The 26,526-nt window shown below is 53.6% G+C and overlaps 1 protein-coding gene and 1 long non-coding RNA gene across 3 annotated transcripts; one reads left to right on the forward strand and one right to left on the reverse strand.

Annotated features, from left to right (window-relative positions):
• Positions 1 to 863: 863 nt before the first annotated feature.
• On the reverse strand, positions 864 to 19,960 carry LRRC38 (leucine rich repeat containing 38). Of its 2 annotated transcripts, XR_011470192.1 has the most exons (3): positions 19,315 to 19,960; positions 3,315 to 4,320; positions 864 to 1,233 (listed from the first exon to the last, which is right to left on the reverse strand). XR_011470192.1 is itself a non-coding variant. In XM_070404115.1 (2 exons), exons 1-2 carry the CDS (start codon positions 19,958 to 19,960, stop codon positions 4,067 to 4,069), a joined length of 900 nt encoding a protein of 299 aa, XP_070260216.1. In that variant the 3' UTR covers positions 2,998 to 4,066. The 2 variants fall into 2 exon arrangements, 1 of the variants encoding a protein (XP_070260216.1); XM_070404115.1 differs by lacking the exon at positions 864 to 1,233 and having other exon boundaries at positions 2,998 to 4,320.
• LOC139002890 (uncharacterized) lies at positions 19,357 to 25,371 on the forward strand. The gene is made up of 4 exons (XR_011470193.1): positions 19,357 to 19,693; positions 22,608 to 22,767; positions 24,156 to 24,189; positions 25,096 to 25,371. It is a non-coding gene; the product is annotated as an uncharacterized lncRNA (long non-coding RNA).
• The last annotated feature ends 1,155 nt before the right edge of the window (positions 25,372 to 26,526 follow it).

Genomic DNA, 26,526 nt, shown 5'->3' on the forward strand with positions numbered 1-26,526 from the left:
CGAGGGGAGGCTTCTGAGCCACAACAAAATTGGGCAACTGCCGAGGAGGACACACCAGAAGTGGTTCCTGGCATCACAGCCCTGGGCTCAGAACTGTGCCCCTCCAAGTGAAGAGGCATTTTCCTTTAATGCATTCGCTGTATCTTGTAAATCCTTCCCTGCTTGTATCTTCTCACTTTACGTGTGGCTTTCAAGTCCTTGGAAAGGGTAAAAATTTTCCATCTACCCATCCATCCATCCATCCACCCACTCACCTGCTCATGTACCCACCATGTATCCATCCATCCATTCACCTACCTACCCATCCATCCACCCACTCACCGACTCACTCATCAATCCACCCACCCACCATCCGTGAGCCCATCCCTCCATCCACCCACCCTCTTCATTTATCCACTTCACAATATTTTTTTTTTTTTAAGAGGTGAAGCTTATATTTACTGAGAGGCTTCACAATATTTATCAGGCTCCGGCCAAGCCCACACCAGGTCTAGGCTCTGGGAATACAGGATAAACATGACAAGCATGGGCCTCACTCTCACTGCGTGCAATCTACAGAGGGGGAGACAGACACAAGCAAGCCAGCGACACCCAGGAAGCCCACACAGCCCTGAGTGCTGTGAAGAGAGTGAAACAGGTGACGATGCACTAGAGGGTGGCAGGTGAGGGTCTCTTTCGCTGGGATGGGCAGGGCAGACCTCAGAGAAGGTGACCTTTGAGCTGAGACCTGACTGACAAGAAGCAGCAACGATCTAGGGCAGTGATGGCGAACCTTTTGAGCTCGGCGTGTCAGCATTTTGAAAAACCTAACTTAACTCTGGTGCCGTGTCACATATAGAAATTTTTTGATATTTGCACCCATAGTAAGACAAAGGTTTATATTTTTGATATTTATTTTATATATTTAAATGCCATTTAACAAAGAAAAATCAACCAAAAAAAATGAGTTCGCGTGTCACCTCTGACACGCGTGTCATAGGTTCGCCATCACTGATCTAGGGGAAGAGCATTCCCGGTGGAGGGGACAGCAGGTCAGGGCCCTGCATGGGAAACTGAAGCAGTGCCCAGGGGCCGAGGGGTGTGAGTACTGGGGACAGGCACAGGAGCAGGACTACTCACGGCACATCACACAGCCCACGGGCCGGCCAGGTGAGCAGCACGCCCAGCTCCACTGCCCTCCGAATGTGCAGAAAGGGAATCCTCTGGTGTCTTCTGGAGTGTTTTATTACTCTGCTATTTTTAAAAAATATTTTTTTATTGATTTCAGAGAGGAAGGGAGAGGAAGAGAGAGATAGAAACATCAATGATGAGAGAGAATGATTGATCAGCTGCCTCCTGCATGTCCACAACTGGGGATCAAGCCTGCAACCGGGGCATGTGCCCTGAGTGGGAATTAAACCTTGACCTCCTGGTTCAAAGGTTGATGTTCAACCACTGAGCCACACCGGCTGGGCATTCTGCTAGTTTAATACTCCAGTGACCCCACTCCCAAACACCGTGAGAGCCATTTCAGCGGTTGTGGGTCCACCGCAGCACGCCGGCCTGCATGGACCTCAGCCTGGACTCCACCTTGCCGCCTCCTTCCCTTGACCTTCCTTCCGTAGGGAGGGAGGCCACGTGGCGTGACCCTCTGTGGGAGGGGAAGTTTATGTGCTCTGTTCATGTGATAATGGGGGTTGTAACAAGTGAGTGTTGTGACAGTTAAGGGCTCCTATCTGCCAGGCCTGGTCAAGGGATGGTATTCAGCAATGGTGGCCCACTGGCCCTGACTTCATGGAGCATCCTGTCCAAGGGGTATCTCTGGGGATAGAGGATTCCATGGGGATTCAGGGGATGGAGGAGACGTCATGGTTCCAACTTAGAGCTCCACAGTGAGCATGTTCCGCCCCTGCGTTTGTCACCCTCTCAGGCAGCTCAGAAGGGTGTGTGGAGCCCACGGCTCCCTCCAGTCTCAGGAGAATTCTGCAGCCTCCCCATCAATGAGGAAGGACCAGAACTGCTGAATGGCTTCTATGCCCACTTCCTTTCCTGTTCCCCCTGAACCTCATCGGTGTGGAAGCTGGCTGGTTGCCATGGCTGCAGCAGGTGGCAGCCCTGCCCCAGGGGCTGTTAGTGTTTGTTACCAAGCATAATCTGCACATCCCGACTGATACACAATATGAACTACCTACAAAGTCAAGTTGCTGCCATAATTTTATTGCATCCTGGCGGGTGAGTGAGGCTGAAAGGAAGGTCACCCCTGCAAGGTCACCTCCAGGAATGGCAGCTTGGAATTAAACACCTGGGCAGGGCAGGGATGGTTTGGGAAGGGCAGGCCAAGAGCCCCAGCAGGGTGGGTTGAGGCCACACTGTCCAGGGTCAGGGCGAACCCCGGAAGACACAATGGATGCTTGGTGGGTGCCAGTTCAAACTGACTTAAAGCCCAAGAGAGACTCCATCCCCAGAAATACAGGCCCCTCTGAACAGTACCAGTCTGAACTATATGGGTCCACAAATATGCGGATTTTTTTCAATAAATATATAGTCAGCCCTCTGTATCCCCAGGTTTTGCATCTGTGGATTCAACCCACCACAAAACTGGACCAAACTGGTTCAGTGGTTGAGCGCTGACCTATGAACAAGGAGGCCACCAATCATTTCCCAGTCAGGGTATATCCCCAGGTTGTGGGGGATGGAAAGATGATAGATAGATAGATAGATAGATAGATAGATAGATAGATAGAAAGAAAGAATATACATATCTCTTGCTGGCTTTTTGTTTCTCTAGAGAACCCTCGCTAGTACACCCAACTGCCCATTCTTGAGTGGTTTCAACCAGTTACTCTGCCACAAGGCCTCATTTATTTCCTTCATGGCGCCCATCACTACTTGCAATTTCAGTTTTGCTTACCTGTTTATGTTCCACCCATAGTAATACGAGGCCCACAAGAGCAGGGGCCTGTCTGTCTTACTCAATGCCTGGCGCTTAGCAAACACTCAGGAGACGGAAAGGAGCAATGGAGGAGTCACGTAAGGAGTGTATTGTGAGAAACAATGGGGGCGTGATGCCCAGAAACATCCTGGAGCTTCTCGTGAGCCCCCTCTGTCAGTCCCCATTAGGCCCAGAGCTGCTATCGCGTGTCGCCTCGCATTACCCCGCTGGGCCCACGACACTGCTGGTGTCGTGCTACCTCAGAACTAAAGCGCTGCATTCCCCGCACTGGGAATCACTGCCTGCCACGGCCTGGGCTCCAAAATCACATCACACTCAGCCTGAGGCCGCGGGGGGAGGGTTTCAGAGGCCGAGTCCCAGTTTGTTCGTTTCATGTCTTTACCATGTTGTGGGTCCGATGCCTCCTGCTTTCTGGAAGCCTGGCCTCCCGGAAGGTTTCTGCGCAAATTCTGGAGCTGGCGGGTCTGGAGCAGTGCCAGCAGGGGGAACGCTGGAGAGTGACAAGTCTGGGGATGAGGAGGGGAAATGCCAGAGGGAAGAGTGACTCTGAGCAGAGCCCATCAGGACTGTTCAAAGCGACTGTCCTTGCTCTGTGGGTCACTGCCTCGAGGGGATAAGGCTCAAGGTTTGGTTTCTGTCCACAAAAGTTTTCCCAACCAAAATGGAACAACAAACACCCTCCGGCCAGTTCTTGGCTTTCTCCTTGGTGCCATGTTAGCCAAATGGGGTAGAGGGACCTGAACCCCGACCCCCACTGTCTGAGCAGCCACCTCCTGGGAGGAAGGAGGTGCATCATGGCGGCCCAGGCCAGGCCAGAGCCGTGGATGTCACAAAGTCATTGTGGGTGAGTGCTACACGTCTCGTAACCCCACCGACGGCTGTGAAGCCTGACTCCATCATCTCCCCACACTGAGCGGCAGCCCCTCCTCCAGGAAGCCTTCCTGAGCTCCTCAAGCTGCGGATTCTATGCTCTGAGGTCGGAGGTCCCACCCGGTGTGCCCCAGGTCCCAGGCGTGGAGCAGGCGCCACTCTGGGCGATTCAGGGCACTGACCGTGTGGGTCTCAGCATTTCCCTCTCTCTCCAAGGGGAGCCAGGAGCGTGGGTTCTGGAAAGCGAGGAACGGGAGGGGGGGCTCAGTCGTCCTCATCCTCGTCCTCCTCCTCGGCGTCCTTGTTGGGGGTGCACCTCTGGAAGCACTGCACCACGGTGGCCAGGAAGAAGCTGGAGATGATGGCGGCGATGGACACGGCCACGCCCGAGAAGATGATGATGAACAGGTCTGTGAGCGAGAGGCTGAACCTGCACTCGCTGAAGCTGGCCTCCGACAGCTGGCGCAGGAACACCCTCCTATTCTCGGGGGGCAGGGAGCACTGGATTTCATCGAGGCCTGGAAGGGGTGGGCAGGATGAGAGACAGATTTAGGCTGTAGCACGGGATTGCCTAAAAGTTGGCAAGGCCAGTGCTTGCAAAGTGCAAAGCAGAAGCAGCCCCCCAAGAGCAAAAGGGGGAGAAGTTGATTGGAATGGAATTTGAGCCTTTTTAAAAGCCTCCGTGTAACTACGATGGGAGACATGTTTTCCCTATATATTATTGATTTCAGAGAGGAAGGGAGAGGGAGAGAGAGATAGACACATCAATGTTGAGAGAATCGTTGATTGGCTGTCTCCTGCACGCCCCACACTGGGGATGGAGCCCACAAGCCAGGCATGTGCCCTAACCAGGAATCAAACCCTGACCTTCTGGTTCATAGGTCGATGCTCAACCACTGAGCAACACCAGCCTGGCCATGGCATCTTCTGATTTTGAGTCACTCAGGATGGTGATGGGAAGGCAGCATAAACTTTTAGGGTCTAGGACCTCTGTAGACCCTAATCCAGACCTGGTAATACCCAGCCCCTGGAAGGGGGGGATGGAGGGCGGGGCAGATGCCATGGGATGGGGGCTGCTAGTGTGTGTTACCAAGCATAATCTGCACATCCCGACTGATACACAATATGAACTACATACAAAGTATAGACTTCAGATACAAAAAAATGCATGACATTCAAATGCATAAAGAACTCACATCATCTGTTTCTTACGTGGAAGAAAAGAGAAAAACCAAATAGTAGTAACTCACCCTCCTATGGCACTTGAGAAGTACAAACCCTGTTCTAAGTGCTACATACATATGAACTTCTGATTCGCACAACCACCTTCTGAGGTAGGCACTGTTATTATGCCAACTACGGACGAGAAAACTGAAGCTCGGGGAGTGTATAGAGCTTGCTGTGTCAGCAACACAGCTTCTCAGAGATGTAAGAACACCATGTGTCATTAAGCACAACTGCCTGCGATCTCTGCTTACCTCTGGCTTCCTTTCAGCCCTCGGGAAAACCTTCCATTGCTCGCTTTTTCAGCGCTTCCTGGATTCAAAAGCTGTCCCTCAACCCATCTCCAGCATTACCTGTAAGTCGAGATGATTTCTTCACATCACACTAATTAACTGGTTTCTGTCTTGCAAAGAGTGGCCCTGCTAATTGCACAGTAAATCTGCAGCTATCCTTTGGGGTCTTTATTTGCATACTAGAGGCCGCAAACAGGTCTCACAAAATTTATGCACGGGTAGGGTCCATAGGCCTGGCCGGCCATCAGGGCCGATCTGTGGGGGTGACTGGCAGGGCAACTCGGGGGGGGGGGCCCTGCTGGCACCGCATTGGCTGGCCTGGGGCCTGCAAGCTGGGGGCAGCTCTTGCATTGAGCGTCTGCACCCTGGTGGTCAGTGCACGTCATAGCAACCGGTCATTCCATTGGTTGTTCTGCAGTTCGGTCAATTTGCATATTAGGTTTTTATTATATAGGATATTTCCTTCTCCAAATCAGAAACAGAAGAGGAATGAAGAGTGGCTGAGCTTTTCCTCCTTTCTTCAGTTCTGGCCCATCTTTTATGTGTCAATAGCCAATCTATGATGCTCTCCTCCCCATGGGAACCATTGCCTGGCAACCAGACTCACAGTCCCTCCTCCCAGACTCAGTTCCTACCTTCTATACCCAAGGAATTAACTGGACCAGAGCTCTTTAGGTTTCTCCAGCTTCCACTTGACTACAATTCATGACTGTTTCCTTTTTTTGAAGAAGCCAAACTTTTGTTTACTTCTTTTGAGCATTTTAAATGCCTTTGGACAGAACAGGAGAGCTTTAAGACGGTGTTTTATTGGGATTTCCTTGTGGACACTTTTCTTCAATGGAAAAGTGGGAAAATCAATTGATCTGCCTCCTCTTTTCTTTTTAAGGCATATTTTTTTTAATTGATTTTTTAGAGAGAGAGAAGAAGGGAGAGAGAGAGAAACATCAATGTGAGAGAAAAACATTGATTGGTTACCTCCTGTATGAGCCCCAAGCAGGGACCAAACCCGCAACCTTCTGGTATACAGGACAATGCTCCAACCAACTGAGCCACCTATGCAGGGCTTGACCCACCTCCTATTAACATCCCCCCGACCCCCAGCCAAAGGTGTTATTAAAATAAACAATATGGACACCAATAAGCGGTATGAAGCACAGGCAGTTTCTAAAGCCAAGATAACATTCAAGCCCCATAAGAGGTCATCATTACCTAGAGAAACGCTGTACAATTTCTCATTCAATGACCTGCATTCACGGGAAAGCAACCACAACAAACCACCACCAGCTACAGAGCCCGCCCCGACTCCTCACACCAATCCTGCTTTCCCCGATGTTCTTTGTGCCTTGAGATTACTTTGGCATTTTTACAGAGTGACACTGAGGAAATGTCACCTCACATTTCTCTGTGGCTAGAAGAGACAGACCTGTTTAAAAACCGCCACACATGAGCTCAGCCGGGGTGGGAGACCCCGGGACACGCTCGAAGGCGCTTTCACGATAAGATCCACCGGCTTGATGGGTTTCCACAGCTCACAAAGGACCAGGAAATAAGAAGAGTCGGACAAAGAGTCAGCCGGGCCTGCAGAGGGGGCAGAGCATTGCTGCCAGGGCCTTCGAAAGACACATTCCAGGCCGACTGCAGACTTGGGAGATGGGGTACCCTGACTTTGGGGTTCCCTCTTCTCTCCTGCAGGATCCTACTTTAGACCAGAATTTCTCAGCCTCAGCCCTACTGACAATTGGGACTGGATAACCCTATAATGTGGGGCGGGCCTCTGCACTGAAGGGTGCTTATCATCGTCCCTGCCCTCTGCCTGCTAGAGGCGGGGAGCATGTCCCCTCCCATTGTGACAATCAAAACTATCTCCAGCCCAGCCATCGTGGCTCAGTGGTTGAGCATCGACCTATGACCCAGGAGGCCACGGTGCAATTCCCGGTCAGGGCACATGCCCGGGTTGTGGGTTTGATCCCCAGTGTGGGGCGTGCAGGAGGCAGCCAATCAATGATTCTCTCATCATTGATGTTTCTCTCTCCCTCTCCCTCTCCCTTCCTCTCTGAAATCCATAAAAATATATTTTGGGGGGAAAAAACAACAACTGTCCAGACAGTGCCACGTGTCCCCAGGAGGGTAGTGGGAGAGGAGACAGAATCCCCCCCCCCCCCCCCCCCCCCCCCGCTCCACTCTAGGCCGAAATGCTCAGCTAAGTGGGTAGCCTTCTAAGGCAGGGCTACTCTTAGTTACTAGACAGACATTTCATTATTAAACAGCTTTCTTTGATTCATGAATTAAACAAAATGGGTGAGGCTTCATGCTAGATACAAAAAAGGAAGAAAGAAAAAAGGAAGGAGGGAAGGGAGGAAGGAAGGAAAGATGGGAGACAGGGAAGGTAGAAAAAAGGTAGAGAAAGACAGGAGAGAGAGACTTCAGTCTAATGGGAGGGGCATCAGGACACAGGCACAAATGAGATATTTTCTAAAATATATATATTTTTTATTTTTTGTTAATCCTCACCCAAGGATATTTTTCCATTGATTTTTAGAGCAAGTGTAGGAGAGAGGGAAAGAGAGAGAAACATTGATGTGAGAGAAACACATTGATTGGTTGCCGTCTGCACACACCCTGACCAGGGCCCAGGCTGGGGAGGAGCCTGCAACCAAGGTATGTGCCCTTGACTGGAATTGAACCCAGGCCCTTTGGTTCTCAGGCCAATGCTCTATCCACTGAGCCAAACTGGCCAGGGCTATATTTTTATTGATCTCAGAGAGGAAGGGAGAGGGAGAGAGAGATAGAAACATCAATGAGGAGAGAGAATCATTGATCAGCTGTCCCCTGCACACCCCACACTGGAGTTTGAGCCCGAAACCCAGGCGTGTGCCCCGACCGGGAATCAAACCACAACCTCCAGGTTCATAGGTCGATGCTCAACCACTGAGTCATGCTGGCCGGGCCACAAATGATATTTTAAGAGAGAAAATGAAAAGTTGCACTGTGGTCCAGGGACAGCCCGGAGGAGTTGAGAAATGAGAGCCAGGGCCTTGGGGGGAGGTGGGAAGGGGCAGAGGAAGGAAGCGTGGGGCACATGGAGGAGAGGAGGTTGCTCTCTATGACCTTCCCTCCTGATCTGGAATGTTCTATCTCCATCTCCTCAGCGTCTCAGTTAACACTTACGTGGCATCCATGTGTGCCGGCCGCCAATCTTAGGGCCTTACACGCATTAGCCTATTTAATCTCAATGCCCATTCAGTGAGGAGCCACTGTCATTGTCCCCATTTTGCAGATGACCGAACTGAGCTGTCAAATGACCTGTCCAGGAAATGAGCGAGCCGAGACTGGCCCCGGCCACCACACCGCCCCCCTCGTCTCAGAGGTCAGCCCCACACGGTGCCTCAGAACAAATTCCTTCCAGACAGAGTGTCTTTCAGAAGGAGGCCCTAGCGCGCTCCTGCATCCCTCCTGCCCAGGCTCTGACCGGGACGGACCAGACCGGGAAGCTCAGGCTGCTGGCACAGCCTCTGGACGCCCTTGTCAGGGGAAGGGCTCCTGGCTGCTCCGAAATGCGTACCTTGATGGACAGCGCCAGGGACTGAGGTTTGGATTAGGAGACTAAAATTCGCAGCCAAGAGCCCCACTCGGGCTGCCCAATGCTTTCGTTTGTCATCACCAGGTCTTTCACTTTAAGAATCTAAAAAAGCACTTAAATCAGGAGACGAGACAGTGTTGTCACATGGAGACAATGGTCAGGCTTTTGTAATGAGACAGGACCCAGGCCGTGGGGCTGCTCACTCCCCCTGTCACCTGGCTGGCCCCTGCGCAAGCATCCGAGTGTGCAACCCCCCAGGGCAGCGAGCCTGTCACCTGTCTGTCGCCGAGGCAGCTGGGCAGTGAAAGGCAGGGGTAGGAGTTGAGGAAAAGACCATCCACCTGTGACTAAGATCTCCTGAGAGCCCGAAACCCACCCATGTGCCCTGACCGGGAATCGAACCGGGACCTCCTGGTTCATTAGTCGACACTCAACTATGAGCCGCACCAGCCAGGGTGGAGCTGCCTCATTCGATGCTGTCCTTGTCCCTGGTGTTTCTTCAGTGTGTGAGTTACCTGCTATCCCCGAAATAAGCCCCTTCTTGCTCACACTCGCCAGAGTTGGCTGACATGGTTTTTTTGTTTTGTTTTGTTGTAATATATTTTTATTGATTTCAGAGAGAAAGGGAGGGGGAGAAAGAGATAGAAACATCAATGATGAGAGAGAATCATTGATCGGCTGCCTCCTGCACGCCCCACACTGAGGACTGAGCCCACAATCCAGGTACATGCCCTTGACCGGAATCAAACCTGGGACTCTTAGTCCACAGGCCGATGCTCTATCCACTGAGCCAAACCAGTGAGGGCGGTTGCCATTGTTTATACTCAAGAGGTCCAACCAACGGACTGGAGGAAGATGGAGTTCAAGGATGGGCTGACACCTGTCTTGTCCATCCCTGTCCCGCAGCCACAGATCATCCCGCTCTGCCAGCTGTCCTACCAAACCGAGTGCGGGGTGGCTGTAGGGCCCGAGAGAGTGGGAAGGACCAGTGCCGCTGGCCTCTTCTCCCAGGGAGAAAACTCAGGGAGCAGGTGCACTGAGGGGAGTGAGGCCCTGCCTTCACGGGCACCGCTCCTTCTCCGCCAGGGCACACTCGGGAGAGACGGGCCCCTTCCTTGTGCAGGGGGCTCCGTACCTGCCTGCCGCCACCCTCCGGGCTCTGTCCCCTTCACTAATGACTTCTTCCCAGCAGCTGACACCTGAGCTGGGGAGGGTGAAGAGCTGCCATTCTCCCGAAATAGATGATGACACAGAGGAAGGCTGAGAGGAGATTAATCTTTCATCCCTTGTCAGCGCATGGGCCCTCGGCCAGGGGATCTCTCGGGGCCTTTCCTGGATCTGGCCTCCGGGAGCTGCCGCGCCCAGATCAACAACAGGCTCCCCTAAGCACTTGTTGTCATTAAACATATTTTTTGGCTCGGCTGGTGTGGCTCAGTGGTTGAGCATTGTCTTATAAACTAGGAGGTCACGGTTCAATTACCAGTCAGGGCACATGCCTGGGTTGTGGGCTTAATCCCCAGTGGGGGGTGTGCAAGAGGCAGCCAATCAATGATTCTCTCTCATCATTGAAGTTTCTATCTCTCTCTCCCTCTCGCTTCCTCTCTGAAATCAATAAAAATATATTTTTAAAAATACATATATTTGTTTTCCTAATTCTATTTACTGTAGAGGTGGGCAAAAGTAGGTTTATAGTTGTGAGTATGCAAAACAAAGAGTTTATTCCTGTACTATTATTCATTAATCACTGTATTATTTTCCATTGGAACAACTGTAAAAAAACTTTGCCCCACCCTGTATACAAAGCCTGTGTACACAGAACACAAATAAAAAGGGGAACAAAAGGACTCACAAATACATATCTAACACCATTCTAGATTTTTCTGTGGGACCTGTACACAAATCCTCCAAGTAGAAATATACTCCACCACTCTGTTGGCTAACCAGACCAGGAACACCTCTCTATTTAACCCATACAATGATCACATGTCAGCTGTAACGGCTACAGGTATTTTATTGTGTAGATGAGCCGTGACTTACCCAACCCCAGGATGTTTACGGTCTTTTCCTTACGCAGAGCTGCAAGGAGCATCCATGCACAGATTCTTAATTGTTTCCCAAGACGCATCCCCACAAGTTGAAGATTGTGAGAGAGGCCCTGAACCCATGCCAAGCACGGCTCTTTGTCACTCTCCACCTTTGTGTCTGCGCTGTGAAATGGCACATTGCTGATTTAGTTCGCCGTTCTCTGACGTTGTCTGCTGCGCTCATTGACCACTTGGGGTGTTCTGTGAGCTGTCTGCCAAGACCGAAGAGCTTGCAAGTCTTCCCGAGGTGTGAGAAGGTCCTGGCGACAAGGCACATGGGGACAGAGTGGCTGCTCTTCACCCAACTCCCTGCTGGAGCTACAGGTCCCGGGAAGGGGCTCCCCCTTCCACACTGGTTCTCCGGGGACCAGTGGGCGTGGGTCCCACGGTTCTCGGCCAGAGCTCACTCCTCTGCCGCCCACTGGAGTGAGGGCTCAGCCGGGGCTGGCGAGGCACCTTGCCAGGCCCTCCCCACTAGCCCCCCAAACTCCAAACCGAAAGGACCAGAAACAGAGCAGCTTTTGTCCTTCCGCACACACAGGGAGCCTTTCAGCCAGGGCCTCCTGACTTCACAGCATCTCAGATCGCAGGGCACCTTTGACGTGTTCATTGCCCTCCTTGCCACCTCTCCCCCTCTATTTTACAGATGTGAGGCCCAGAGAGGTTAGGCCAGTGGTCGGCAAACTCATTAGTCAACAGAGCCAAATGTCAACAGTACAACGATTGAAATTTCTTTTGAGAGCCAAATTTTTTAAACTTAAACTATATAGGTAGGTACATTGTTATTAACTTAATTAGGGTCCTCCTAAGCTGGCCTTTGCTAAAAACGTCCTCAATCTGATTGAGGTACATTCGCTGAGGTCGACCCCTTCCAACTCTCCCATCCACACTCGTCTTGTATACTTGTTTCGTCTATCTCAGTGGTCGGCAAACTCATTAGTCAACAGAGCCAAATATCAACAGTACTTCTTCAAAACAGACTCACCCCGGCCGAAAGCTGACTTCTGCGCATGGGCCATGAAGTTTCAATCGCACTGTACGTGCGCACCCACATGTGGTATTTTGTGGAAAAGCCACACTCAAAGGGCCAAAGAGCCGCATGTGGCTCACAAGCCTCGGTTTGCCGACCCCTGGTTAGGCAACTTGTCTCAGGTCACAGGGAGTGCGGGTGGAACCCAGCTCTGCTGACTCCCTGTGTAGTGCTCTTTCTGGGCACCAGGGTCTCAGAGGACTATGAGCTCCTAGGGAAGTTGCGGGTAACACAGCCCGTGCTGCGAAGGAAGACTGCACGAAGGGGCATCTGAGGTGTGCCCGCCTGCTCCTGCTGCTGGGGGTTGGGATGCCTGGGAGCACCCGCTCTCATTTCTGATAGTGCTGATCTCTGTTCCCCTCCATCACTTTCATTAAATGCTGATTGCTGCGTAGGGAAAATTCCCCGCTGTCCTCCCTGTCTCAGCCGGCAGACACTTCTCCTGATTAAACAGTCAGCTGACGTCCACCAGAGGAAGATGTCCTGGCCCCACAGAGCGTGTCTGTAGAGGGCAGCAGAGAGGAGTGAGTCCTGCACCAGGACTGTGACTTGTGTCTGCTACCCTACACTCAGGCCCATCTCCCACGCCGAGCCTGAGGACAGCAACACAGTCACGCGCACAAGCATGGGAAATGAACTGACCTGCAGGCAGTTTTCCTAACCTGTCTTCCTCTGGGAGGAAGTGAGCAGAGATGGTCATTGAGGGCCTAAAGTGTTATTCTCCGGGTGGCATGTATGTGTTTTCCACGACCACCACCAACATCACCATCACTCCCGCATCTCCACCGTCACTGCCATTGCTTCTTCCATCACCTCGCCTGTGTCTACCATCTCCACCATGATGTCCACCACCTCCTCCATGTCCACCTCTTCCCCGTGTCCACCATCTATCTCCATGCCCACTTCCACCATGTCTACCATCGCCACCATGACGCCAACCTCCACCACTTCTACCACCACCACTGCCACCACCTCCATTATCAATAACAGATGCTTGCTATGAGTTGGGTCCTGGGCTGAGTGCCTGGGGTACCAACCTATGTCTCATTATTATTGATGATCTGGTCAGAGAGACTCTCCTGACACAGCCAGTGTGAGGAAATCTACGTGGCCCTGTGAGGCTGGTCCCTCCCACAGCTCATGGCAAGCAATGCTCCATGCTGCCCCTGGGTGCTCAGAGGCACCCACTGTGGCTCCCTCCCAGACTTGCCCTTCTGAATACCCAGAGTCCCAAGTTGATCTCTAATGATGGGCTCTCTGCTCAGCTGGGAGAAGCAACAGGAACATCCTTGGGTTGAAAAGGGGCATGTGTGTTAGTGGGTCCCCTCCAATGACATGGTTGATCATGATTTTACATTCTACAAGGAAGTACTATTTATAGAAACTCCCACTATTTTTCAGGAACTATATTAAGTACTTTACCATTATCATCTCACTTAATCCTCTTTCTCAACAGCCCTTCAGAGCACTAGTTCTCAACCTGGGTGATCTTCCCCCTCAGGGAGCATTCAGTGATGTCTGGAGAGATTTTCAGTTGTCACTCCCCGGTCGGGTGCTACTGGCATTGAGTGGGTAGAAGACAGGAATGCTGCTAAACATCCTACAGGGCACAGGACAACCTCCAAGGCAAAGAACTAGCCAGTCCATCACGTCAATCGTGCCGGGCTGAGATGCCCTGCTTTAAGGTAATTTATTTTTCTACTCCCATGAAAACATTTTTTTTAATTGTAGTAAAATACCACAACATAAATAACATAAAATTTACCATCTGAGCTATTTTTAAGTGTACTGGTACAGTTCAGTGGCATTACATACTGTTGTGCAACCATCACCACCATCCATTTCCAGAACAACTTTCACCTTATAAAATTCAATCTCTGTCCTCATTAAACACTAACTCCCCATTTCTCCCTCCCCCAGGCCCCGGCAGCCACCATTCTACTTTCTATCTCTATGCATTTGACTGCTTTCAGGTGCCTCAGACAAGTGGCCTCAGACACTATCTGTCCCTTTGTGAACCACTTATTTTGCTTAGCACAATTACCCCAAGGCTCATCCACACTGTAGCATGTGTCAGGATTCCCTTCCCTTTAAGGCTGAATGATACCTCACTGTATAGATGGGCCCCATCTTGCTCATCCATTCATCCATCAATGAACACTTGGGTTGCCTCCACCTTCGGCTCTTGAGTGTGGGGTACTTTTTACATGCAGAGACAGGGGCTCAGAGGAGCTGTGTGACTTGCCCCAAGTCATACAGCTCATCTGGGAGGGTCTTGATTTAAAGGCAGGCCTGTCCACAAAGCCTACCCTCTCTCCATGACACCACAGTGCCCTCAGTACTCTCGGGGCTCACTCAGCCCTGAGACTGGTCATCTTGGAACTCACCTGGCCTCTCCTCGGGGGACAATTTCATCTGAGCCATAGAACTGGACTTTGTGTCTCCCCCGTCTCTGCTCAGTGATGCTCCTTCCCTCTCTCCTCTGGACCCCGTTCATCCCTCCCTGTCACCCATGACGTTGGGATAGGCTAGGACAGGGAGGGAGGGGAGAAGGAGGCTGGGAGCCTGTGGGCCATGGGAAGAATCTGGGTTTAAGTAACATGGAAGCCATGGGAGATTTCCAAACACACCTTATACTGGGTTAGCTGCTGGGGATTCAAGGAGAAACGAGACACATTTTGTCCTTGCAACGGGCCAGACTCATGAACTGCCAATATCAAGCAGTGGTCATGGAGGTAACACAGGATCCAATGAGAGAGCACAGGGCAGACTCCCAACTCAGCCTCGGGGTGCCCAGAGCGGTGGACGCGGGGAGCTAAGTGAGAACCAGAAAGGTAGAAGTAGAGGTGAGAATCGGGACCTGTGACAGTTGGGCGAGGACCTGAGGGCAGGAGCCCAGGACGGTCCCCAGGCCTGGAGGTGTGCACTCCTCTGCGACCCGGGGGCAACCTGTTCAGGATGCGATTTGGAGACTTGGTTCCTGTAGCTGTGAATGTGCCAGATCCAGGTACTCACCACAACCCACACGACACAGGGCCCTCAACGCACTTCCAGCCTGAAGGTGACACAGCCTTCCAAGCACCTTATTCCACTGACACTGGAAACCACACAATTCGGGGACAGTGGGAGTTGGACGGCCACTTGGCTAAAAGGGCCTACCCCTTGGGAATCTGGGTCAGCTGGCGCGGGGTCACCCAGCTAACGGTGGGCCTGGCCTCCCCAGAGCAAATCCCCAACTGCGTGCCCCAGGCTGTCCTGGGTGGGCAGGAAGGCAGGGCCACTGTCCCCTGTTTCCCAGCAACAAGGTCACCCTGTGAGTGAAGCGACAGAGTGACATGATGAATGTGATGTTTTCAGAAAGAGCCGGTGTTTGGGATGGAACAGCAGGACCCTGGGAGCCGGCTGTCCAGGGAGCAAACGAGGTGAGGTCGCCTCGGCCCGTGCACACAGCGGCCTCTTCCCCGGAGCTCCAGACCGCGGCGCCCGTAGAAGCCGACACCTGGCCCTGGACACAAGTAATTGTGAGAAAGGTGACACCAGGGGACTTAATTCTAATTAAGAGGCAAATTAAAAATGCAGTAGCCCGTGGCACACAGGCCGTGCACAGACCTGTCAAAGGCAGAGTGAGACCTTGGTCAGCTGCTGCCAGGGGTTGGATAAACACACAAAATGTTCACTCAGCTGGGGATGAAAACTGTGATGCAAATGAAAGCAATGAGGGGACAGATTATTCTGCCAGTCAAATGTTTCAAAAGAATAAAGCTGGGAAAGGTGGGGTGGCCCGGGTACTCTCTACTGGCCACCGGTGTCCCCTGCCTGGGGCGCAATTGGGCAAAAATGTCTCCAGAGGTTTAAAATAAACATAGACTTTCCCTCTGTGTTCTCACCTCAAAAAATCCACCCCAAAGACATTCCCAGAGCTTTTCCTCTGCACGTATGAGGATGTTCAGCATTGTCCGTAGACAACAAAAATAAGGCATCTACCCATACTTCTAACAGGAGACAAGCCAGTTAATAGATTGATAAAACGACCCATTACGTGGCCATTAAAAGTCAAATTTTCAAAAGCTAAGAACCATATGATTTCACTCATGTGTAGGATATAAAACTGAAACTCGTGAATACACACAGCAGTGTGGTGGTTGCCAGAGGGAAGGGGGTGGAAGGAGAAGGAGGTCCTAATAGAAGGTGACAGGAGAAGACCTGACTCTGGGTGGTGGGCACAGGGTGCGATATACAGATCTTGTCACTTAGAAACCCACCCTGAAACCTCTATGTTCATGTTGACCAAAGTCACCCCAATACATTTAATTTTTTTTTAAAGTTAAATTTTCAAAGAACTGCAAAGACAGGAAACTCTCACAATTCAGTAAGAGACACAAAATCAGCAATAAGGTGTATAATCTAGTATCAACTTGTTTAAAAAATATGTACGTGCTTAAGAATAAAACCAAATGAAATACAGAAAACCTTTAATAGTGGTGGGATTCTGGGTGCTTTTCATTTCTTTGTGAGACTTTTCCACAGCTCCCGAGTCTGTATGGAGCCTGTTACCTCATCCTCCAGAAAATAAAACTGCTTTCCATTTTAAAGAAAAAGCAATAGGGTCACCTTGGAGTCACCAGGGGAGAAAGTCATCAGCTTCGGTCTCTTTGGCTGGACTACTGTCTATTTTGTCAGTATGACAAGAAGTCCTCACTCTTCCCACCAAACCAGGCTCTCTCAGTGTCTGGCGTCAGAAAAGGAGAGTGGTTACTAGGAGATGGGAGCAGGGACCCCCAGAGAGCCGTGGGTCCAGCCTGGTAGGCAGGTTAGTGACATAACTGGTGAGCACCCTACCTGCACGACACCCCTTCCTAGAGAGGACTCCATGCAGGGTCTGCCCACAGGGCCCGAGCCGAGCCCAGAATGGCCTTTCCAGGAAGCTGCCCCAGGCAGGAGCCAGGTTAGCAGACCCAAGGCATAGCATGTGCACCTGTGTAATTGTGTCCCTGATCCCCACTCCTCTCCGCCTTCCCTCCCTACTGCTGCCCATGTCAAGGTCGCTGGGCATGAGAATTAGTTCCCTTCACTTCCCTAGTAGGTGGGCCACACGTGGCTGAGGCTACAAAGGGAAGTGAAAGAGGGGTCTTAGCTATTCAGTCTTCCCCCAGGGACCTGCGTGTGCCCTTCCTGAGATGGGTACTAGCATCATCCTCATTTTACAGATGAGGAAACTGGGGTACTGAGGGTCACCCAACTAGTAAGAAGTAGAGGCAGGATTTGAACCCAGCAGCTCAGTGCCAGAGTGTGGGCTCTCGGCCACTTTGTCCTGCACAAATGCAGGAAAGGAGGGAGGGGGTGCCTGAGGTTATAGAGCGCCCATCCTGTGCTAAGCATGACTGGGCCCTGGATGGAATTGATCTCATTTAAACACAGTGTGGGATTCGGGGACTGCACGCTGAGGTTAGAGGTAGGGAAACTGAAGTGCAGGGAGGTCAGAGACTTGCTAGGATCATACGTCTGGGAGAAATGACATTTTGCATTCATACTGCTCCTTCCTTCCACCGACATGATCTGGTTTTGATCCCGAAAATCACCAGGTCTGATGACTACACAGCATTCCAGGTGCCAGTTTCAAACAGGAGGAAGATGAGGCTCAAAGTTAAGTGACCCACCCAGAGTCACCCAGGTTTTAAGCGAGGACTCAAGTCTATGTCTTCAGACTCCAAACCAAGGTCCCCGTAGAGACCTCAGAGGCCAACCACAGCACTTCGGAGATGAGAACACTGAGGCCAACAGGACAGGTGGCCCGTTCAAGGTCACAGCCATCGATGGCAGCACGAGGCTAAACCTACAGATCCTGACCCCATAACACCCAGCCCTCACGTGGTGACGAGAGACCGTTATGTCAGCTCAGTTAACCGCGGGGGTAAAGATGCCAAGTCCATGGTGAAGCATAGGCAGAAACCATCAGGACCGAGGCACGGTCCCATTCCACAGTGAGGTCTTCCTGCCTCCCGGGCAGCTTGTGGTGGGGAGGGTCTGGGGAGCCCGGCCAGTGAATGAAGGCAAAGTTTAAAACTGGGGTGTCTGTACCTTTTAGGGCTTTTTTTTTTTTAATAGGAGAGCGTCTGCCTGGGCTTAAAGTGGCATCTCAGGGGCCTGCGCCTGCCGAGGAGTGACTGGCCCTGCCTGGGGTGGGGGCTTAGTTAGGTGTGGAATGAATATGTGAGCACAGGAATCCAGGGTGTAGGTGAGCAACATCCTGAATCCTCAGTGCATGGAAAAAGGATCTATGGAAGCTAAATCCGTATTGATGTCACCTTTTATCGTGTGTGTCACACAGCTCTGGCTCCTGTTCTACCCAGAGCCTTAGGGACATGCTGGAGGTCCCCAGCTTGAGCTGGAGGTGGAGCCAGGCTCTGGAGGCCCCTGCTGGGCCCCGTGTGGAAGGCAGAGATCCCTGAGGGCAAGGACACTCCGCCTGCTCCCTGTCTGGGGCTCATCCCTGTGGATGCTGAGGTCCCTTCCTTCCCACTCTGCCTTTGCTTCCTTCCCGCTGGCCTTCACGGGCCGTAACTACCAGGCCCCGGTGCTCCTGTCTGCAGGTGGGGGTGCATGTCCCTGTCACCCAGGGAAAGCTGCACCAGGAAAGCGAAAGATGCACCTGCTCACATTTTTGTTGGGCGATTTCGCATCTGGGCTGCAAAATCACAGAACCTGGCTCTCAGAGCGCTGCCATTACCACTCACCAGGAATATCCTCACCCCCTTTAGAGAGAAGGGCCAGCTGGGAGCTGAGAAACACACCTGCTCCGGCCCTGGAGGCTGCTGGGGAGTTCTTAGCGCTGCTGGCTCTCTCCACGTTCAGGGTAGTGAGAACGCGATCAGCTGTTTCCTATCAGGAGGGTGCCTTCCATTCAGAAGGGGTTGTTAAGTAACCCACACCGACCAGTACTAGGACCCAGAGGCCCATGAGGTGATTTCGGTCACGAGTGACGGAGAAATGACAGATCTCTAACTTTGGAAAGTGGGTTGTTGGAGAAGGGTGGGGGCGGGGGGTGTGGGGGGGAGTATAGCATCCGGGCCCAGAAACTCTGGAGAATCCAGAAGTGTCCCTCCCCAGCCCCTTTCCCAGAAAAAGTTCAGGCTAGGAGCTTGCGAGGTTACAGCAGGGAGCAACTCTCACCCAGCGCCGTCTCTCACCAGCACCCAGACCTCTTCCAGGCTCCACCCCAGGCCCCTGGGCTGGGTGGCCTCGCCCGGCCCCCTTCCTCCTCCCTCCGCCAGCTCCGTCCCCGCCCCGCCGCCCCGGCTCGCCTTTGGGCAGCTTGGACGCGTTCTCCTGGATCCAGGTGAAGAGGTGGGCGAAGTCGCAGTCGCAGAGCCAGGGGTTGCCGTCCAGGCGCAGGGAGCGCAGCGCGGGCAGCGCGGCCAGGGCGGCCACGCTGAGGCTGCGCAGGTCGTTGTCGTTGAGCTCCAGCACCTGCAGCGACTCCAGGGTCTCGAAGGCCGCCTCGTGCACGCCCTCCAGGCGGTTGTTGGCCAGGCTCAGCCGGACCAGCCTCCCGGCCGAGCGGAAGGCGCCGGCGCCCAGCTGGGTCAGGTTGTTGTAGCTGAGGTCGAGGAAGGCGAGCTTGGCCGAGCCGCGGAACGTGCCCTCCTCCAGCGAGCGCAGCGAGTTGTTCCTGAAGTCCAGGTAGACCAGGTCGCCGTGGAAGATGAAGAAGTCCTCGGGGATGCGCTGGATGCGGTTGCCGGCCACCAGCAGCTTGCGCACGTCCAGGGGGAAGGGGTCGGGCACGCTGGGCAGCCCGCGGCCGCGGCAGTCCACGGTGTGCGGGTCGGGGCAGGCGCAGCCCGCGGGGCAGGCGCGGCCGGGCCCGAGCAGCAGCAGGAGGCTGCAGAGCCCGAGCGCGGCGGCGGCGGATCCCGCGGGGGCGCGGGGGGCGGTGAGGGGGCGCATGGCTGACCCGCGCGAGCCGCGGCGACGCGGACCGGCTCTCGGGAGGGCAGGGCGCTGGGAGCGGGAGGGCGGCCGGGGCGGGGAGGGCGTGCGCCCGGGCGCGCGGGGGCGAGTGAGCGCAGCGCGGGTGGACTAGGGGAGCCCGGAGCGGAAGGGACGGAGCGGGGGGGGGGGGGGGGCGGGGGGGGGACCGGGGAGGTGAAGGGGAGCCGGGAGGGAGGGGCGAGGGACTCGGGAAGGATTTGCCTGGACAGGAAATTAACCCTCTGTTAAATCCCGGGGGAGAGACGGGAGCGGCGAGAGTGGCCAAGAGGTGGTCGCCAAATGCGGTAGCCAAATGCGCCCCCGCCCCCCGGACGGCTTACTTCGGGGACCTGATAAGCAGCTGCCGTGTGCGCTCGGCCAGGAGCCCTCGACGACTAAGCTCGGTTACCGAGCGCATCCCAGCCCAGGCGGTTTCCAGGGCCCCGAGCCCGGTACCCCCACGCCCGCCAGGTGCCAAAGCACGCTCCCCGGGCGCCACCCCGTTGCCAAAGGGAGCGCAACCCGGGTCACGGTGGCCCTGCGCCCGGAGCCATCCCGGCAGGCTCCTGGGGGGCCGCGACCCGGCTGTCCATGGGGTTGGGCAGGGCGCCAGAGGATGGCTTTTCTTCCTCCCTCCCAACCCCTACCCCAATCTCAGCGAGGAGGCCGGCGGGGTCCTCGAGGCTGGCAGCCGCCCAACGCCCCGCTGTGGCCAGAGGAAGGCCAAGGCCAGTCAGCACTTTCCACGTTGATCCCGTGCTCGTCAGGAACGGGCAGCGGCCAGTGCCGATCTGCTGCTGGACTAGGAGGCCCACCCGAAGGGGTGTGGCCTGGGGTGAGGAGGCCTGGCTTCCCTGTCCTGTGGCCTCCGTGCCTCACCTCTCTGGACCCCCTGCGCCCCCTCGGTAAAATGGGAAAAAGTCGTATGTCTGTCACCAGCTACGGAGGTCCACCACGGGGTCAATAAACCGAATTAAAAAATGATCTCTTCCCTCTTAACGTTCACTCCTCCCCCACCAGCTCCCAGCTTGGGTCCCCAAGGAAGCAGGTCAGGGAGGTGTCAAGGCTGAGAGCTCAGGAAGGCAGGTCACCTCCCACTCTCTATTTAAGAAACTTTTCTAAGGAGAGGTCCCCACAGAGCCACCACGCTGAGGGCTATTTTGGTCCAAATACCCTGGAATTGATAAGCTGGACCAAAATAACCCAGGGAACAGCTGTTGGGCAACCGGCCCCAGAGACCCTGCCCTGGCCCCCGGCCCTGATTTGCTTTGGTGGAGGCTCGGATGCTAAAGCCACAGAGCTAAGCCCCAGCCTTTTTCCAAAGGTACATGGAGTCTTGGTGCCTTCCGGTGGATCAAAACCCTGAGCCTCTGGGTCTGAGCCAGCGGCTCCACAGATGAGGAGTTTCAGGAGCCCTGGGGAGCAGGGGGAGGGGAGCGCTGAGCCGCGGGGGGTCCTGCAGCTCTTTCCCTGCCTCCATGCCAGAACCCCTGAGGCTTCTGGGGGTGTCCCCACTCTTCCGGGGCCCCCAGCTGCAGGGGCTCAGCCCCCTCGCTGGTCTGTCTCCTCCTCTTGAAGAGGCAGGTGCCAGAGCAATGGTCTGAGTCCCCCCAGAGTGGGTGAGCGTGCCCCACTGCCTACACGATACATTGTAATGATCTGTGACACCCCCACCTTTCCAGTCTCGGGCCTGGTTCCCGCTGCTCACTACAGTGTTAGGGGAGCCTATTTATTACTGCGGGGAGCCCTCAGCATCGCTGCTTCAGGGCACCTGCGTTCGGTTGGCTGCTTGTCTTGTACGTGTGTGCCCTGTGCCTGTGTGTCTGAGTGGGCTGCGAGGCTGGAGCGCTGGACTGGGAGGCAGGCCCCTGGCCCTGGCCCCACTGCTAGCCACATGCCTCTCCTGGGCCACTGGACCTCTCTGGGGAATACTTCCCAGCCTGGGGTCCCTGGGCTCCTTGAGGATGAACTCTTTTCGGGATTTCAAACAGTGTGGTGGGAACTGGGCCTTCACCTCTGCGGAAGTCACCGGAGTAAATGCTGCAGGTCTGGGTGGTGGGCTCGGGGTGGCCCTAGTTCTTTGGTGCTGAGCAGAAACCGGCGCTCATGGGTGACTTTGATGCATGAAAACAGCTGAATTTCTACTTAATAAATGCATTTAGCAAGGGCTTGCCGACAGGGGGGTGCATGGCAGTCAAATAATAAAAGGGGTCCCTGGTCATTAAAGCGTTGAGAAAAGCCACTCTCGGCCTTGATGCCTTCATCTTGAAACTAGAAAGAAAAATGCCTCCCCCCCTCCCCCCCCACCACCACCACGGGTGGCTCGAGGACCCTGTGGGAACCAGTGCTGTGGAACGTGATCTGAAAAATGTTTGGGACACACTGCATGTGAAAGTGGCCATAGTCTTGCTGTGGCAGGAACTCCTTGCTTCTTGCTTTGGTGTCTCCCCCTCCCCCCCCCCCCCGCCGCCCCCAAAGTCCCCTGAAATGAAACTGAAGCCTTTTTCATCAATATTGGCAGGACCCGGCGTGGCTGAGGTTTGTGGGGGGCAGGGAGGACCCCATCTTCCAGGATTTGCATCCCTTGGGAAAATTCGAGCTTTGCCACCTGTTTTCCCTGCAGGGAAAGCCTGGCTGTGACCTCAGCAAGGTCACAGGGCGAGCCAGTGACAGCTGCTGGAAATAGAACACAGGCATCCTGACACCCCAGCTGCTGCACGCCCCTGCTCCCTCCCGGGAAGGGGCCTCTCTCAGCCTTCGATCTGCCTGAAGAAACCACGCAGGTGACTGGAGGGACCTTCAGAGACTCGCTGTCAGCTCCAGGCTTGTATTTATTCTCAGAATCAACACAGTTTGTGATTCTCATTTAAGAGGCTCAAAACGGGGGGGGGGGCGGGGGGGGGGGAGGGGGTGGCAAGCACCCAAGGTGTCCTGGTGTTTTCAAAGCTGACATCACGCCTTCCCCCACTGGCCAAGCTGAAGCCCCACCCCTGCCCTGTGCTCCCCTAGCTACAGAGCACTTCCTGTCTCGTCCTGTAAGGGGCCCATGTCCGACTCCCCGTGAAGCCTTGGGCAGCTGTGTGGACAGTGGTACCCAGGGAATCCCCCATGTGGAGCCTGGCCCCTGTAAGCAAAAACAATCGAGTCAGTCTTGTTGCCAGACCTCTAAATTAGCCAAAACTCTAGGCCCTAAATTATAAACAAGATGACGCCAGTATGGCACATGCGGGAGTATGGATGTAGCTGCAGACACTGGGGTGAGTGATGCATGTGGCTGGTGTTGAGTGATGTCATTTGGGTTACCCTTGTGATGAGCGCCTGGCTGACCTAGGTAGGAGCCATGAGAACACCCCATGGGCTCCAGGAAAGGAGATGCACTTTGGCCCTTTGCCTGGGGCAAGCTGACTTGATGAACCCAGTCTCCATGGACACGGCTTTGTCTCTGTGTCCACCTCCCCCACCCCACCCCCAATCAACTTAGCTAAACCCAGGGTCCTCATGTTCCCACCCGCTGCTCTTCATCGCTGCCACCACCAGGGGGCACCCTCTGCTGCTGCAGTAAAACAGGCTTCTGCTCTGCTCCTCTCTGACAAGCCTGGACCCACTCTTTAGAATAAAAGCTGCTGCCCCTTTTTACTCCTGGAGGCAGGAGATGAGTATGCAACCAGCCTTAATGGGGGGCAGGGTGGTGGTATGGTTAGGAACGTGGGCTTGGAGTCAGACACACCCGGGTCAAATCCTGGCCCTCCCGTTCACTGGCTCTGTCGCCCTGGGCAAGTTAACTTCTCTAATCCTCAGTTTTCCCATCTGTGAAGTGGGAAATGCCTACATGACTGGGTTGTTAAGAGGATTAATTGAGATGTCTATGAGTGCTTAGCAGTGAGACTGACACAACAAATGGTAGCCACATCATTATCAAGCTCTTGCCCGGCTGGCGTGGCTCAGTGTTTGAGCATCAATCTATGAACCAGAAGGTCACGGTTCAACTCCCGGTCAGGGCACATGCCCGGGTTGCAGGCTCGATCCCCAGTGTGGGATGTGCAAGGGGCAGCTGATCAATGATTCTCTGTCATCATTAATGTTTCGATCTCTCTCTCCTTTCATCTCTGAAATCAATAAAAAATATATATATTTCTAAAAATCATCAGGTTTTCTATCTTTTCACCTATAGCAGGTGAAGATTTCGTGGAGGTGGTGTTCTTCAGGTAAAGAATGTGTTTGTCTCTCTGGATTTATTTGTTAGGGATGCCCTGACATTCGAGGGTGAGCTTCAGTAACTCTCCCTGCCCTGAACCATGTCCCACCTGAGACAGAGGGACAGATGGACACAGACACACCCCTTAGCTCTTTCCTGCCTTTGTGAGCACAGTTATAGGTGAGCGCCCTCCCGCCCTGCTCCTGCTCGCTGGCTTGGTTGCTCTAAGCATGGGCAGACTAAGACTGAGCATGGGGTTGATCCCTCAGCCTGGCACAAGGAGACATCTGCTCTCTGCTCAGGGCCGGTGCTCCTCAGGTGGGCCAGCCATCCAGCAAATGTAGGGCTGGAGGAGGTTGGGGATAGTGTTACCGTCTCTCCCAGGAGGAGACAATCACAGAGCACACATCCCGAGAGGCAAAGTCATGGTCATCCCACCGGCGGGAGGCACATGTCACAGCCAGCCCAGGAGTCATCTGTTTCCTCCTCGCTGGCCCCTGCCTCCCGTCCATTGGCAAGGCCCCCCAGACCTCCTTCCTTGCCTCTCCATGGTCACTCCCTTAGTCCTGACGGGCATCATCTTTTACTGAAGTCCCCACTGGCCTTCCTGTGTCCTCTCTTGCCCACCCGCCACTCATACTCCTAATGCTCAAGAAAGTCAAAGTGATTCTTTGACAAGGTACATCAGGTCATGTCATCTCCCTGCTCAGACACCTCCAGTGGCTTCCTGTGTGTGGTAGGCAGGTTTCTAAGGAGACCCTCACCTGCTGGTATTCCTTTAGTGAGGACGAAACCGGTTGTGTGACTTGCTTCTGATGAATAGAATATGGCCAGGATGACAAATGCCATTTCCATGATTAGGTTGCAAAAGACGATGGCTTCTGTCTTGCTATCAGACTCTCTCTTGCGTCTTTAGTTTGTGTGCTTTGAGGAAGCAAGCTTCCACATTGGAAAGGCCTGCCTGTGAGAAACTGAGAACGGCCTCAGATCAATAGCCCTGAGGAACTGAATCCTGACAACAGTCATGTGAGCGTGAAGTGGAGCCTTCCCAGTCAAACGCTGAGATGTCTACAGCCCAGCCAACATCTGGACTGCAGTCATGGAGAGCCCCTGAAGTCGAGAACCCCGCGAAGGCATGCCCAGATTCCTGATCCACAGAAACTGTGAGATAAAAAATGAGTTTTGTTTCAAACTGCTAAAAGTTGGGGTCATTTGTTACATAGCATTAACTAGCTAATACACTGTGGCACTTGAAATAAAATCCTACCAGACCCTGAGTGGTCTGACCCGACATGCCTCTCCCACCCCTTTTTTTCACTCTGCCCTTGGCTCACCACCCTCCAGCCACTCTAGTCCTTTTGTACACCTATCTAATTCATCACTTTTGTTTCTACCCCAGGACCTTCACCTGTTCTGTGGTCTGGCTGAAACACGTTTCCCCCAGCTCTTGGCATAGTTGGTGCCATTTGGCCATTCAGGTTTTCTCGGCCCAAATGTCACCTCCTCAGCCTGGCCTTCACTGACCTCCTCTCTCCCAGTCACTCTCTATGCTACAACCTTGTTTTATTTTCTTCAAAGCATTTATTACCACCTGAAATTCCTAGCTTGTTTGTTAGTTTGCTTATTTATTCTACTTTCCCCCCACTAAAATGAAACTTCCATGAGGGCCAGTACATTGTCCAAGTTCCTAGAATCAGCCCTAGAATGTAATAGGCACTTAAGAAATGTTTAATTAATTAGCTAACTGTTACCTACAAATAATGCTTCTCAAGTAGCCTACCAGTTTCTCAGTAGCTCCCCGTGGTCTCTCGCCCGGAGATGCCCATCCATCTCTTCTGGAGGAGCAAGGACCTTCATCCCTCCCGAGGAGGCCTGGGCTCTGCTCCTGCAGAGGGAAAGGGCTCGTGTGTGGAGCACAAACTGCTCCAGCTGTACCCCTGAAATAGTCAGGTACTTTGGGCTCCTCCAAACACACTTCTAGTTCTTTCCCACTCCTTCAAAAGCACATAGCACCCCATAAAGGGCTTTATCGTGTCCACCTTTGAGCCTCACACACACCCTCTTTCCATCGTGCCCTCTCACCACATTCCAAGGAACCTGGCTTCCTCCAGGCAGTCTTCCAGAATTGCCACGGACAATTTTCTAGTCTCCTTCTTCCCCACCCTGGGAGAATAGGTGCCATGTTAGGGATGGAGATACAGAGATGGAGCAGGCACCACCACATGTCTAAGGAGCCCATGGCACAGGAGGCAGCCATAAGAAGAAATAACCACAATTTGGTTAGAGCTCAGGGCTTAGCTGTCAGTCTGTAAAACTCTGACTCACACTGTTTTGTGAAATAGGGGCT

This window comes from Myotis yumanensis, unplaced genomic scaffold (assembly GCF_028538775.1).
Source record: "Myotis yumanensis isolate MYYU_CA2020_CCGP unplaced genomic scaffold, mMyoYum1.0.hap1 SCAF_2, whole genome shotgun sequence".
Classification (NCBI taxonomy): domain Eukaryota; kingdom Metazoa; phylum Chordata; class Mammalia; order Chiroptera; family Vespertilionidae; genus Myotis; species Myotis yumanensis.